General features: G+C 40.9%; 1 protein-coding gene across 1 annotated transcript in view; it reads left to right on the top strand.

Annotated features, from left to right (window-relative positions):
* Positions 1–16,581, top strand: part of F13A1 (coagulation factor XIII A chain) — a 188,791-nt gene that overhangs the window by 21,586 nt on the left and 150,624 nt on the right. The window contains exon 3 of the mRNA XM_059688531.1: positions 7,613–7,801. Coding sequence (XP_059544514.1) covers positions 7,613–7,801 — 189 coding nt within the window. The remainder of the gene's footprint in view (positions 1–7,612; positions 7,802–16,581) is intronic.

Raw genomic sequence — 16,581 nt, 5'->3', positions numbered from 1 at the left:
TATCTTTTTCTAGTTCTTATAGATTTGAGCTTAAATGATTTATTTGAGATTTTTCTAGTTTCCTGAGGTAGGCCTGTGTCACTATAAATTTACCTCTTAGAACTGCTTTTGCTGTGTCCCAATGATTTTGGAAACTTATGTTTTTGTTTTCATTGGTCTCAAGGTACTTTTTTATTTTCTCTTGATTTCTAAGATGAACCACTGTTTTTTGTTGTTTTTTTTAGTAGCATATTGTTCAGCCTCAATGTATTTGATATTTTTCTCCCTGTTTTATTCTTGTAATTGCTTTCTAGTTTCATACCCTTGTGGTTAAAAAATATTATGTTTGATATGATTTCAATCTTCTTAAATTTATTGAGACTTGTTTTGCAGCATAATATGTGATCTATACTGGAGAATGTTCCTTGAGCACTTGAAAAGAATGTGTATTCTGCTGTTTTGTGATTGAAGTTTCTGTATATATTTATTAAATCAAGCTGGTTTAATGTATTGTTTAAGGCCAATATTTCCTTACTTATTTTTGGTATGGATGACCTACCTATTGATGTAAGTGGGATGTCAAAGTCCCCTACTATTACTGTATTACTACCAATATCTCCCTTTATGTCTATTAATATTTGCTGTATGTATTTATGTGTGCCTATGTTGGGTGCATAGATGTTTACAAGTATTATATTCTCTTGTTGGATTGATCCCTTTATCATTATGTAATGCCCTTTTATGTCTCTTGTTACAGTCTTTGTTTTAAACTCCATTGTGTCTAATGTAAATATTGCTACCCAAGCTTGCTTTTCACTCCCATGTGCATTAAACATCTTTTCCCATCCCTTCATTTAACGTTTTTGTCTTTAGATCTGAAATGAATCTTTTGTAGGCAGCATGTATATGGGTCTTTTTTTATCCATTCAGACACTTTATGTTTTTTGATTGGCACATCTTGTCCATTGACACTTAAAATGCTTATTGATAAGAATGTACTACTGCCATTTTGTTAATTGTTTCCTGCTTGTTTTTGTAGTTCTTCTCCATTCTTTATTGCTCTCTTCTCTTGTGATTTGATTATATTTTTTAGTGTTATGTTTTTATTCCATTTTTCTATTTTTATGTGTCTTTTATAGGTTTTTTGTTTGTGGTTACCATGAGATTTATACATAACAAGATATGTATATAGCTGTCTATATTAAGTTGATGGTTGCTTATGTTTAAATGCATTCTAAAAGCACTACCTTTCTCTCCCCTCCACCCCCCACAACCTGACATTTTATTTTATTATGTATTGTTTCTATGTATTTATTTTTCTTTTTTATTGATTAAGGTATTACATATGTGCCTTTATCTCTCCATTGCTCCCCCCCACTCCTACTCATGCCTTCAACACCTGGTATCTGTGTCCATTGGTTAGGCTTATGTGCATGCATACAAATCCTTTGGTTGCTCTTTCCCTCCATTTTATTTTTTTGATATCATAGTTTGCATCTTTATGTATATGTATGTATTTCTTAACTATTTATTATAGACATAAATGATTTTTGTTGTAACCATTATATTAGCTTTATAAGTGATTGTTGCACTACCTTTATACTTTATGTTTTCCTTTATTAGTGAGATTTTTTTCTTCCATATATTTTCTTTTAGTTTTGGCCTTTCTTTTCCAATTAGAAAAGTCATTTTAACATTTCTTGTAATGACAGTTTAGTTGTGATGAACTCCCTTAGCTTTTGCTTGTCTGGGAAACTCTCCTTCAATTCTGAATAATAACTTTGCTGAATAGAGTATTCTTGTTTGTAGGTTTTCTCCCTTTAACCACTTTGAATATAATGCCACTTTCTTGTGGCCTGCAAATTTTCGGCTGAAATATCAGCTAATAGTTTAATGGGTGTGCCTTTGTACCTAACTAGTTGTTTTATTCTTGCTACTTTTAAGATTCTCTCTTTTTCTTTAACTTCTGACATGTTTAATTATTATGTGTTTGGTGTGGGTCTCTTTGGATTATCTTGTTTAAGACTCTGTGATTCCTGAATTTGGATGTCTGTTTCCTTCACCAAGTTAGGGAAGTTTCCAGCCATTATTTCTTCAAACAGGTTTTCTTTTCCTTTCACTCTCTCTTCTCCTCTGGGATTCCTATACTGTGAATGTTAGTATGCTTGATGTTGTCCCAGAGGGACCTTAAACTAGTCTCATTTTTAATGTTTTTGCTGTTCAGATTGGGTGATTACCACTACCTTGTCTTCCAGATTGCTGAATTGTTCTCTTAAATCATCTAATTGTTGTTGATTCCCTATAGAGTTTTTTTTTTCAGTTATTGTATTCCTCAATTCTAATTAAATTTTCTATCTCCTTATTGGAGTTCTCACTGTGTTAATTCATTCTCCTTCTGAATTTGGTGAGTATTCTTATGATTATTATTTTGAACTCTTTATCTGATATACTGCTTATCTCCATCATCATTTAGTTCTCTTTTTTTCTGGGATTTTGTCATGTGCTTGTTCTTTTGGAACATATTCCTCTGTCTCCTCATTTTGCCTAACTCTCTGTATTGTTTCTATGTATTTGAAAGATCAGTTATGTTTCTTGATATTGAAAGAGTGGGCTTATTTAAAAGGTGTCCTATGGGCCCAGTTGTGCAATCCTTCCTATTCACCAGAGCCAGGTGCTCCAAGGTCATTCCCTGTGTCAGTTGCATAGACCAGTTTTGATTGGGCCGAAGATGCTGAAGGCATGTTGGTAGGTAGGTATGGCCCCAAGCCAAATGCTGTGAAACCCTGTCACAATTGTTTCAGATACTCTGTGGACAAGGGTTGGTTCTAGGCCCAGCTGTCAGTGAAGCCTGGGCATGACTATTATGGTTGCCCTGAAGGGCAGGGCTGCGTGGTTGGTTGTGAATCCAAGCTGCAATTTCCTTGGGGCACTAGTGTACAGGTAGACCCCCTACATGGCTAACCACAATGTCAGTCTCAACTGTTGTGGACATGCTGATGTGTGGGGGCTAATCATGTGGAGTGAGAGTCACTTTGTAGGGACACTAGTCCTAGACAAAGCTGCCCACAAGGTATGGATGGGATGGTAGCTGCTCTGGAGTGATGCTAGGTGGCTTGGGAACATTGGGTAGGATGGAATCTCAGGGGAACACCAGAGCAGAGTGAGTAACATTAGAAAAGTTAATGGAGAATGTTAGAAATGGTGCCTGCCAGCTCTAGGCCAGCTAGGAGTATAAAAAATAAATGGTGTTTGTCAGTGCTTTTGTCCCCAGAGAAAACTTGAACAGATTCCTGCCCCTCCATCACTTGCCCTAAAATTAGTCAACACACCTCCTTCATGTATGACCCAGGAGTTTTTCAAACTGCTGCCTCAGTGCTGGAACTCCAAGTGAGTGAGTTTGTGCACAAGCCCTTTAAAAGCAGAATCTTGGTTTCCTAAAGCCCTTCAGCTCTCCTGGACATAACCCCACTGTTTTTCATAGCCAGATGTTATGAGGACGTCTCTTCCTGGCTTAGATTCCCCCAGGCTGGGGAGCTCAATGTAAGGGTGGACCTCCCTGTTGGTGAAATACCTGCAACTTGTGGGAAACCACACTGGGGATGTAGGTCATGACTACACCCTCCTGTCCTTTTTTAATGTGACTTTTCTCTAAATCCTAAGTTGTAGAAAATCTATTCTGCTAGTCTTTAGTCATTCTCAAAGATATTTTTTCTACACATAGTTGTAGTTTTTGTGTGTCCATGGGTGTAGATGAGCTCAAGATTTTCCTACCCCCTGATCTTGATGCCCTCCTCTTCACTCTTTCTGAAACTGGATTAACACTGGGGATTGTGACTTTAATAAGGCCAGAGAACTTAGGGGAAAGGCAGCTTGCAGGAGAGAGGTTTAGAGAATTAAACATCTTTAGCCTACAACATAATGGAAATAAAGTATCTTTCAGGGCCCATGTACTATGGCAGGGTTCTGAGGTAAAAATAAAACTGCATCTTGCACTTTCTGTTTGCTGAAATGTTGCAGTCAGAATAGCCCATTGAGCACCACCCCATGCAAAATGTAAATTAGCTCCATCAGAGCTCATATTCAGTGAGACACAAGTAAGCCTATGACCCCACTCTGTGCCAGGCATAGTTCCAGATACATTGCATCATGGTGTCATTGGGTCTTCACAGAAATTCTCAAGGTATTAGGATCCCCATTTTAAAGTTGAGAAAAATTCAGCTTCTGAGATACAATGTTCCTGAACTAAGTTACAGTAGGTCCTCAGGTTACGTCGGAGATCTGTTCCTACAGCGTGAGGTAACGCGATTTTCGCTGTAAGTCGGAACCCACCTACATAAGCACCTACGTCACTTACATGGAGCACATACACAGCAGTAATGAAGTGAAACAGTAATAAATAAATAAATAAAAGATAACAATTACTGACCTTCACTTGGGATAAATAAATAATAAAAAACATAAAGCACATATGTACATACATCAAAATGACAGAACTTTTTATATATATATACTAGAGGCCCGGTGCACAAAAATTTGTGCACTCAGGGGGGAGGGGGGTCCCTCAGCCCGGCCTGTGCCCTCTCGCAGTCTGGGACCCCTTGGGAGATAACGACCTGCTGGCTTAGGCCTGCTCCCAGGTGGCAGAGGGCAGGCCTAATCCCTAGGTGCAGCCCCTGGTTGGGCTCAGAGCAGGGCTGATTGGGGAATTGGAGTGCCACCCCCTGTCATGCACCGAGTGGGGCGGATTGGGAGGTTGTGATGCCACCCTCAGTCACGCTCAGGGTAGGGCCAATTGGGGGGTTGGAGCACCGCCCCCTGTCACACTCAAGGCAGGGTCAATGGGGAGGTTGCGGTGCCACCCCCTGTCACGCACAGAGCAGGGCCAATCAGGGGGTTGGGGAGCTCCCCCCTGTCATGCACAGAGCAGGGTCAATCAGGGGGTTGGGGAGCTCCCCCCTGTCATGCACAGAGCAGGGCAGATCAGGGGGTTGGGGTGCCGCCCTCTATCACCCACAGAGCAGGGCCGATCAGGGGGTTGGGGCGCCGCCACTGTCACACTCAGGGAAGGGCCAATGGGGAGGTTATGGCTCTACCCCATCACACACAGAGCAGGGCCGGTGGGTTGGGGGGGTTGGGGCGCCGCACCCTGTCACACACAGAGCCGCAGCGCGATCAGGAGGTTGGGGAGCTCCCCCCTATCAGGCACAGAGCAGGGCCGATCAGGGGGTTGGGGCGCCTTCCCCTGTCAGGAACTGAGCAGGGTGGATAGGGAGGTTGTGGCTCCGCTACCTGTCACACACAGAGCCACAGGGCAATCAGGGGGTTTGGGCGCTGCCCCCTGTCATGCTGATCCCCGTGCCAGGAGGCCTCGCGGCTTCGCTGATCCCGGTGCTGGGAGGCATATTACCCTTTTACTATATAGAATAGAGGCCTGGTGCATGGGTGGGGGCTGGCTGGTTTGCCCTGAAGGGTGTCCCGGATCAGGGTAGGGGTCCCCACTGGGGTGCCTGGCCAGCCTGGATGAGGGGATGATGGCTGTTTGCAGCTGGTCACACCCCCTTCAGGGTGGGGGTCCCCACTGGGGTGCCTGGCCAGTCTGGGTGAGGGGCTGAGGGCTGTTTTCAGGCTGGGACTGAAGCTCCCAACTGCTCCTTTTTTTCTTTTTCTTTTTTTTTTATTCTGAGCCAGCTTTAGCTCTGAGGCTCCAGCTCTTAGGCCTCCACTCCTGAAAGCAGGTATCTGGTTTGTTTAGGTTCTACAATCGAAACTCTGTATCAACTCCAGGTCTGAGATCCCGGCTAGCTGAAAGCTGGTTTCTGGGGTTTTGTTTAGCTTCTATTTTTGTTACTATGTTTCAAACTGCCAGCTCAGAGGCCTGCAGCGACAGGCGGGGAACGTTGGAGTCCTCCATCACTGAAGCAAGCAAGCCTCATGTAAGTTTCAAGTTGCCTGGCTGCCGGCCGCCATCTTGGCTGACAGTTAATTTGCATATCTCGCTGATTAGCCAATGGGAAGGGTATTGGTCATACGCCAATTACCATGTTTCTCTTTTATTAGATAGGATATGGGAGATGGTGACATAACCACGAAACAATGTAGGTCAAGTCCGACATAACCCAAGGACTGTCTGTATTATGATAGCTGAGATTCAAAATTAGGATTGCCTGAATTTTGAATTAATTGTGTTTCAGAAACTCCTCGACTTTAGAACTGGAGAGTATCTTAATGAGCGCAATTTCTTGGTTTCCCCAATGAGAAAAAGAGTAAGAGTGGAGAAAACCAGGTGCCCTACACAGATTCCTGTGTAAAAGCAAAGGAGTCATTGGAGTCTTACAGAGTGATGCCCCAGCACACGCTCAGCAGCTGTGCATTCCATGTACACTGTGTTCACAGCTGTGAGCGCAAACCATTGAGCAGGCTGGGTCAGGGAAAGGGAGGGAAGGCAAGAGGCCATTGCCTTCCCACCCAGCCTTCTTTCCCCAGGGCCCCATTAGAACTGCAAATGCACAGACAAAAATCGGTCTCTAGACTAGACTTTCTAAATGATAGTTGTAGTTAGCTTCACATTCAGTGATCATTTGCAGAGGGAATAGGCAAAGGCAGGAGGATATGTAATCTTTATCCAGTGCTATCTTGTCTCAGATTAAAGGTATTACTGACAGTTATACTCTCAACACTAAGAAATCTGTAGATTTTGGCATCAGACCAGGGTTTGCTTCCAGATTGGTTGATTAGTAGCTAGGGAAATGTAAGCCTTGTTTCTGTATGTGCAAAGTGGAAGCAATTATAAAGTGGAAACATTTTTCATAGAAATGTTAGTATCTTTTCTCCACACCTGTTCCCTTTCTTTCCTGACTTTGAAGGACAAGATCTACTTTAAGAATTACAAAAGGAGGGCTATTTGACCTTCTTGAAGTAAGAAAATAATTTGGGGTTAATACTCAACTTTGTCCTTAGAACATTTTTACAGGCTCTGTCAGATTTGATTCCTCCCTTTTTAAAGATAAGAAGATTGAGGTGGCTACTCCCTGCTTATCTCTAGTTAGTGATACAGTGTGGTGGTAGTCACCATGAGAAGGACCTGACATAAGGAAAACCAGGGAATGTGAAGACTTTGACTTCAGTACTGGTATCTCTGTATCTACCAGGGGTGGGCAAACTTTTTGACTCGAGGGCCACATGGGTTCTTAAACTGGACCGGAGGGCCGGAACAGAAGCATGGATGGAGTGTTTGTGTGAACTAATATAAATTCAAAGTAAACATCATTACATAAAAGGGTACAGTCTCTTTTTTTTTAGTTTTATTCATTTCAAACAGGCCAGATCCCGCCCACGGGCCTTAGTTTGCCCACGGCTGATCTAGACCTATACAATAGGCACTGTCAACACCTCTCTATTTGTCTCAAAGCCAATGCTGTATGGTCTAGAATGAGATCAGAGTGTGAAAAAGCTTTTTAAAAATCCTCTTTGAAAGCAAAAATGTCACAAGACACTGACTATCAAACCTACCAGCCCTCTGAATAGAGTTTTACCCAATAGACCTTCCTGCTTCAATAAAAATTATCTTGTCTTTGAGGTTTACATCTAAATAAAGTTACAAAATGTTTCCCCATTTTTTTTTCTTTTTGTGCAGACTACCTTCATGTTACTACTGTTCACCTGTTCAAGGAGCCATGGGACACCAACAAAGTGGATCACCACACTGACAAGTATAACAACAACAAGCTAATTGTGCGTAGAGGACAACCTTTCTACATCCAGATCGAATTCAATCGTCCATACAACCCCAGAAAAGATTTCTTCAGGGTGGAATATGTCATTGGTGAGTGCCATGTGCAAGCCATAGTCATGATAGTCCATCTGTGTCATCATGTCATGTTAGTTATGATACTATGAGTCACAAAATATATATTTTAGAATCATACTTTAACAGTTGGCTGAAGCTGAAAGTGTATTCAGCCTCTATAGACCGTATGGTTAAGATGGGTCTGTACAATGCCAAACATCAATAATTAGGGCCTAATCAGGCAAAACTCTGGGTATAAGTAAAAGTGAGTATAATTGGCATAAATATTAGTTAAATTAATTTTTCCCAAATGATTTTGGCATCCTATACTTGCGACTTTTAATTTATCCTCTGCCCTCATGATTTAATTGGTCTCATATGCTGAAATATTTGCAAATCTTAGCATACAATCTCCATTTAAGCATTTCCAAAAGTTGTTCTGCTTAACAAAGCACCAGAAATTGGTCCATGAAAAGTGGATGGTCAAATAAAGTTCACTAAACACTTTGTACCCTAATCTCTTCTTATAAGTTGACAATGCACATTAGCTGTAATGGTTCTGAGAAGTACCATTTAACTGTTTGATTCAGTGTTTCTCTAAATAATTTGGTCATGGAACCCTTTATTAAATTATAGCTGTTAACATTTGACACATTTGATAAATATTTATCTAGGAATTTAAAAGAGTAGCAAGTAAACACATGCACAAAAAAGCAAGGATGGCTCAATATCAGGAAATCTGTATATATAATCCTATACAGAAGTAAATAAAAAGAAAAATCAGGCAATCAAATAAATAGTCAGTAAAAACTAAATGATTAAATTCAACAGTAGTTTTAAAAAAAATCTTTAAATATAGCAAAATAGAAGAAATCTCCTCAATTATACTAAAGATTATTTACCCCAAACCAACAACTTTTGGTATATTAAATTAAAACTTAATAATTTTAATAATGATCAGAAATTAGAGATGCCTGCTATCATAATTCTTTTTTTTAAAAGCATTGCTCTAAAGGTGTTAGCTAATGAACAAAATTTGAGAAATATATACTGTAAACACTAGAAAATAAGAAAAAAGTATACTTTATTAATGCAATGCTTGTACATGTAGAAAACCCAACAGATTAAAGGAAAAAAGCACAGAACTAATAAAACTTTGAAATATGTCTAGATAGAAGTCAGTAGCGTTTCTCTACCACTAAGGACCTAGAAATAAAAAAAAATATTCCATGTATCCTAGTAAATATAAAGTCATGAAATGTAGAAAAAATTATAAAACAAAATCTATGTAAAGCACCTATAAAATCTTAATAAAAGTCATGAGAAACCAATAAAAAGGCGAATATGTTCTTGGATGTGAAGTCTCAATATATTTTATAAAATGATCTCCCAAGATTAAAGTAAAAATTTAATTCATTTCCAATTAGAGTCCCAATGGAAGGGTGTCTTTTTTAAATATTTTTTTTCCTAATTTCAGAGAGGAAGGGAGATGGAGAAAGAGATAGAAACATCAATGATGAGGGAGAATCATTGATTGGCTGCCTTCTGTAATTCCCCTCACTGGGGATTGAGGCCACAACCCGGACATGTGCCCTGACAGAATTGAACTGTGACCTCATGGTTCATAGGTCAACGCTCAACCACTGAGTCATGCTGGACGGGCTGGAAGGGTGGTTTTTTTGTTTGTTTTGGGCTGGATAAAATAACAGTTACTTTAAAAAAATAATTACCTGACAATAACCATGGAAATTACAAAAAGAAATAATAAGGAAATAGCATTTTATATCAGAAGCAGCTATAAGGGCATATAATAAAAAAAATTATTTAGTAGAACAGAAGACCCAGAAATAGACTTCAGTATATACGATTACTTAATATAGTTGTTTAAGGGAGTAAGAAAAGTATGTGTATATTTTGTGTTTTGTTTATTGCTCTTTTAATAAATTAACTGATGAAGAAACAACTGGTATTTTGACATTTTAGTATACATATGAATGTGTATTTAATATACTAGTATGTAACATGTAGTATATGAATATGTGTATTTATTAAATACATACCCTAATACCACAAGTGACCATATATGTAACCAAAATATAAATACATGACCAAAAATAAGGTCAATGGAACAGAGATCTGGAAGAATATTGAAAACATAAATTAGAGATGAAGGGTAACATAGATACCAAAAAGCTCTTATAAATTGCCAGAGTAGAAGTTGGAGAGGACAAAAGAGAATCCTGAGTCCGAATAAACAGCATCAGTGCGATGCTTGGGTTCTGCACAGAATTGCTCTTCATCCCAGTTGTGGACGAAGAGAGGGAAAACTAAATTCCTGGCCCTGCGTTAGGGAAAATGAAATAAACACAATCTAATTACACTTAGGGGACAGACCATTATTGTTAATATTTTTTAATAATGGGTACTTTAGTTGATAAAGGAGTTCACAGCTAGTATTTTAAACAATATTTTAAAATCTGATGAAAGTTATTTTATTTCTTTCCCTAAGTTTATCTATCTGTCTTTTTTGTGTGTTTGTGCACATGGTTGTTCGGACTAGATTTGATTAAAATGCCCTTGACACATTTATAATGGGATGATCATTCCATGAATGTCAAGAAATACCCAATTGGAATTCTGTCCACAGTTTTGCTCCAACTTCGCAGTAATTTTTATCTCTGTCTTTAGCGAAGCAATGTGGGCAATGAGAACAGGGCAGGAAGCTTTGCCCCTGCATTGACCTGTCTGAGGCCTGAGACCTTCTCCCACTGAGCATTCAGACAATAAATATAATAGTGAAAGTCTTAGGAAGACTGAGAAGCTGAGGGTCTCAGATTGGGTTCTCAGGAAATGAACCCTGAGAAGGCAGTGTGTGTGGAGAAAGCTTATGGGGAGTGCTCTCAGCATTGGCATCTCCGAGGGAGTCGGTGTTGCGAGAGGGAGGGGTTGAACTACCATGAACAGAGGCCTCTGTGGACCGCATGCTGAGTCCTAGGCCTGGACTGGATCTCCAGCACTGTCCAGTCTTGAGGCAAGGATGTGGGCCTTTCTACTCTAGCATGCACTGGACATTGGCCACAAGCTACCTGCAGAACGAGGATCATGACCCTCGTGGGCTGTCCATGGCTGAGGGCAAACCTCGAAAGCGGCTCAGCGAGAGCTGTGAGCCACCACCCTCAGCATCAGGGCCATGATGCCTGCGTCCTGCACAGAGGCAGGGCCTGCACCGCAGCACCCACCACAGGGGCATCCGAAGTCCTCTTTCTACAAAAGGCACGCTGTTACTTGTGTTCCTTTAGTAAAAGGTGGGGGAAGGGAAGCATAGCAAATTTGTCTTTGAGGTAAAAATTTATATATTATTTATGTATTTAAAAACCCAACATGTGTTTTAAATTCCTCTTAGAGACCATAAAATTTACTTTCAGAGGTAAGCTGTAGTCCAATATGGGTAGCCAATTACAGGCATTATTACAGTAAGTCTCACTGAACGTCGCCTATAGATTCTTGGAAATTGCCATTTTAAGCAAAATGATGTATAATGAAACCAATTTTTACTACAGGATAATTGATGTAAACAAAAGTTCCTATGGCATATTTCTAGTCATAAAAACATTACCAAACTTCTAAATAAAGACCCAAAGGACTTCTAATATTAAACATTGAAATAAATGTGAACTATACATACATTTAAGTAAGATGAATAAAAACATGTAAGATCATTATTTTCCAACCCACTGATTCCAGTTCAGGATCATGGTTGCCCAGAGCCTATCCTGAAAGCTCAGGGCAGGAGGTGGGGCCACCCTGGACAGGCATGGCAGGGCACACACACACACACACACACACACACACACACACGTGCGCACGCTCAGACTGGAACAACATAGACTCACCCATCTGCTTTCAGGGAAACCAGAGTCCTTGGAGAAAACCCACACAGACATAAGGGGAATATGCACCCTCCATAGACAGTGGCTCTGGCTGGGAATCGATTTTTCTCTTGGATGTTATAACAAAATGTTATTATCTGAGGACCTGCTTTGTATCTGAGAATTTTTTATTTCCAAATTTATTATGGAAACAAGAAAGGAAAATGACAAGATTCCACATTCTGCTATTTAGTGGATGAGAATCAAGCACATTCCTAAAGGCCTTAAGGACAAGTGAGGGAGGTTTTATCCCAATCAGTCTTTTCTGCATCTCACATCATTCAGGGGGCCGCACAGCCTCAGGCTTCTCGGCTTCGACAGGGCTAAGACCGAAAAAGAGAACAGTGTTGGACACTCCCTGGGACTCAGAAGTAATTCTCTTAAAATGCAGAACTTATTTCAGTAGGATTGAATAAAGCAATGGAAACTCGATTTTAAAAGTAACTCTTGTAATGAGAAGAGACAAGTATCGAATATGAACTAAAAATGAAATTAAGTGTAAACGCTTGTATATGTAGGAGTGCCCCAATTTCAGGAAACCTAGAATGTGAAAACAGTGACTTCAAAAAAACAGAAAAGATAATACTGTGCAAAAAATAAAAGACACAAAAGAATCTCTTCAAAGATTTCTATTAGAGTTTACATAGCAAGATTAGATGTATCAACAAAGATCAATATAGGCACTACTCTTAAAGAAAATAACTATGCCATAGAGCCACTCATTATTATATTAAAAATAAAGAAAAAATAACTTTACACTTAGTTATTTTCAGTTCACATTCAGTTTGTTGTTATTGTATTTTTCTTTCCCTGTGGCTTTAGGTTAGATGAGTTGCCTTGTGTTAGTGCACTGCGGTTTCTCTATGTTGGTGTCTTCAGAACCTAGATCATGGGATTTATTTATAAGCGATTCTGCCTTCAAATCAAGTTTTTTTTCTCTCTTTTAAATGTTTAATTGCCCCTCTCAGATGGTCCCAGATAAACCCACTGTGTGCTGGGTTCTCTGATCAAGGGAGGTGGGCAGGGAGCATGTGCTGCGGGTGGCCCTAGGGCTTTGAGAACTGCATTCATTAGTTGCAGGCAGAGCACAGCCATCTGTGTGAGGTAGATGAGAGTTGTTAATGAATTCGAGGAGGTAGGTGTGGATGAAAAATATGCTAGTAGTCTGTGGGGTCTTTTGTCTCTCCAGTTCTGAGCCTGCAGCCCTGGCAGATTGTGAAAGGCATGGGGCAGAGTGTTAATGATAGGTTTTGTTAACCTGTATGTGGAGCTGTGAAAATTTAGGAACAGCTAGTGGTGTAAATTGCTATTACTTTAACATGGCTCCCTATTTCTTTGACACCCTGTTGAGAGAGGGTCATTGTAAGGAAAGAATGCTCAACTGTACTTCTTCCCAGCTCTCCCCCTCAAAATAGTAGATGCCCCCCTACCCAGTGAGCCCTCTAAGGTTAACGACACAGTCCACGAGCAAGTTTCTTTCACCCTGGAGTCTAATCACAAGAGCCCAAGGGCGTCAAGGCCAGCCCCTGGGAGGTTCTTTTAACCCACAGCTCCAGGCTTCGTGTTTTTGTCCTGCAGAAAGAAGGCAAGGATGACATCAGCAAAGCCTGCTCCTCTTGTCAGAACAGTAGCGTTCCCAGAAGCTGTCAGCACGCCATTCATGTCTCATTTGCTACCCTGATTTGTAAGCGAAGCATTTCATTTTTCCAGTCTCTTTAGAGAAGAGGGACAGGCAGAGCGTGGTTGCCAGCAGACACCAGTGGTGTGTGCCAGAAGTGCCTTCCAGCTTTGCCGTCCTGTGAGTCAGCAAGTGCAGCCCTTACAGATTTGCATACTGAGGTATGCAGTTCATGAGGGCAGTTGTCATGTGCCCAAGCACTTACAGGACCATGTCAATCGCACATGTCCTGCATTATTAACCCCTTAAAGCACTGAAATATCCTCAACACTTCAATGTTTTTTATTTCACTTATTACTTGAATAGCATTTATCGAAAACTGGCTAGGGAAGCAGATTCTGGTGGGTCTTAGGATGGGAGTGACTTGACCATTCTCAGGTAGAGTTCAAGACTGGAGAGGATGTGCTAAAAGGAGTGAGGACGAGAGCCTGGATGAGGGCAGTAGTACTAGAGATGGGGAGGAGGGGCTGGATGTGAGAAATATTTAGGAGGCACAATCTACAGGATTGTAGCCTGCAATGAGTGAGAGGGAAGAAAGAGTGGCTGATTTGTGTGACTGTGACAATAGTTTCTCCCAAATGGAAGAAAGATTGTAGGGAATTCGGAAGAAAAAAATTGAGTGTGAGGAACGATGGTGGTAGTGGCTCCCATTGATAACTTACTCACTGACCCTGGGTACTCATTTAATTCTTTAAGCACCCCCCTGGGCACAGGACTCTGATTATCTCCCTTTTCATCAGATGAGATTAGGGTTGACGTGGTTACGTTTACCCAAAGTTACACCTAGAAAGTGCTGAAGCTTCCATTTGAACTCAGGCATTCTCACCTAACCACAATGCATAGGACCTCCACCAACAAAACAGTGGAAGGTATAAACATGACTCTACTTGAGCCTGATGAAATTTGAGAGACTTGAGGGATTTCCAGGTACGTTTGTCCAATTGATGGTTGCATAGATAAGTCTGAAGCTTAGGAAAGAGGTTTGGGTTGGATATGTGAAAATGTGAATATCATACACAGAAAGGTGGGCAAGATCATTCCAAAAAAGTAAATCAAGTGAGAAACGGGCTCTGGCACTAGGAAAAAACAACTTTTAAAACATCAGTCCAGGAGCCTGAGCTCCTGAAAGAGACAAAAACCACAGTCAGATAAATAGGAGAGACATCAGGGGAGGGCAGTATCACTAAATCCAAAAGTGACCAGCTTTATCTGATACTCAAGGAGATTCAGTGAGGAACTTTCCACTGGATTCAACAGTCAGGGAGACACTGGCTACTTGAGGAGAAACCAAATTTTAATGGTCTGAAAATAAATGAGATGTGAACAAATGGACATAGCAAACGTGGGTTAATCTTTTTAGAGGACATGAAAAAAGGGAGGGGTGCTTTAGCTTGAGCGCTTGTTTTAGGATCAGAGATACCTGAACGTGTATGTAGTCAGAGGGAAAGGAGCCAGTAGAGGAAGAATCTTGAAGGTTCAGGAGAAACATTGAGTAGCTGAGGAGAATGCTGGGGGAAGTAGAAGCACAGAGCGAAGTGGCAGAGATGAGGGACTGACAAGGAAGAAGAAGCCCTTTGCCCTGGGAGGGGTTGGGAAAGAGTAAGGGGCAGTGTGGCTATATTAGGTAAAGAGACAGGGAACTGATCATCACGCCTGGTGATATAGGAAGAGAGCAGATGCTGCAAGAGCTTACAAGGGAAAGGGACCATTTCCTATACCCAAGGGCATCACCCAAGTCCTTTAAGAGTACATGTCTCTATGGGTTTTCGGTTCAGAAAGTCCAGTTAAAATTGCCATTTGTGATTTTCAAGGACATAGCACATTTTTCTGCTGAGAAATTTCTTGCCCCAAATCATGCAGCTGGTAAGATATGAAGAAACATTTAGCCGATGCTCGTTCCGCTATATTATCCTGTGTGTTGATGAGAATAGGCTACCTGTGTCATTATTTTGAAGCAACATTTATATAGGCTGTCTTTTAAATATTTGCTTCTGTGTGTTTTGGCAGTGGGCTCATGTTTAAGTGCCTCTTGAAGTGACTAATAATAGCATCTGAGAAACTAGGGCAGTGTTTCCCAGAGTTAGGGTATGAACGTCTGATATGTGAGATGCTCTTTAAAACAAGTTCCGTGGACAAACACTTCTCAATATTGCTGTGTTTCATGCCCCTTCTCAGAGTCCCAATCCCAATACACATTAGTATATTAAGACCTCAGAGGAGGCAGAGAGTAAAAAGAAAAAAAAAAAAAGAATCTTCTCTAGCTTAACATTTCCCCAAATCGCTATATTATAAACACTACTCTACCATATTTTTATTTTATAACACCCTTTAGTAAAATGTAGAACTCACTCTAGAAAATGCCTAACTACTGTTTCAAATTACCTTTATTCTGTAGAATACGAAGGAGGGTGGGTGATGGAACCTGAATGGATTTGCAGTCTATAAGTTATGGTAACTTAATGTAATATCCATTTCTTCCTTCTGACACTTAAGATTGTGTGCCAACATTAAAATAACTCTATAAATCTGGCATTCATATCAAGTAACTTTTGTTTTCAAAAATGATTACTTTACTTTTTTATATTTATATATTTACGAGAGGCCTGGTGTATGAAATTCATGCACTCGGGTAGGGGGGTATCCTTCAGCTTTGCCTGTGCCCTCTCACAGTCTGGGAGCCTCACAATCGATCGCCCCAAAGAGGTAGTCCCTGCCCACCCAGCCGGGGCTCCGTGATGGATCGCCCACACAGAGAGAGGCCTAGGCTACCCACCGCAACGTTGCTGGCCAGTGGCCTGGGCCTCCCTCTGCAGGGCAACCATGGGGCAATGGCCAGACTCCCAACCAATCATATTGCACCCACTTTGGCTGGCCTGGCGCCAGTGGGTGTCATAGCATGGTCATTGGGAAGGTCATCCAGACAGTCGTTCTGCTGTTTGGTCAGTTGATTTGCATATTATGCTTTTATTATTATAGATTTTCCAGGTTTTTATTTGGCTTATTTTATGATAAAGCCAATTTACTTTCTTCCTGAATGTGTTATTGAACACCTTTCATGTGCACAGCACTGTATTAAGATTAGAATAGGAATACATAAATGCTTATCCTCTGCCCTCAAAGAGTCTGGATGGTTCAGCCTGAACAGTAGCAGTTGGGTTCAATGCCAGCCTCTTAGACAAAATACTTGGAAAGCAACTTGGAGCGAGACA

Source organism: Myotis daubentonii, chromosome 3, assembly GCF_963259705.1.
Source record: "Myotis daubentonii chromosome 3, mMyoDau2.1, whole genome shotgun sequence".
Taxonomy (NCBI): domain Eukaryota; kingdom Metazoa; phylum Chordata; class Mammalia; order Chiroptera; family Vespertilionidae; genus Myotis; species Myotis daubentonii.
This window is presented reverse-complemented; position numbering and strand designations above follow the sequence as displayed.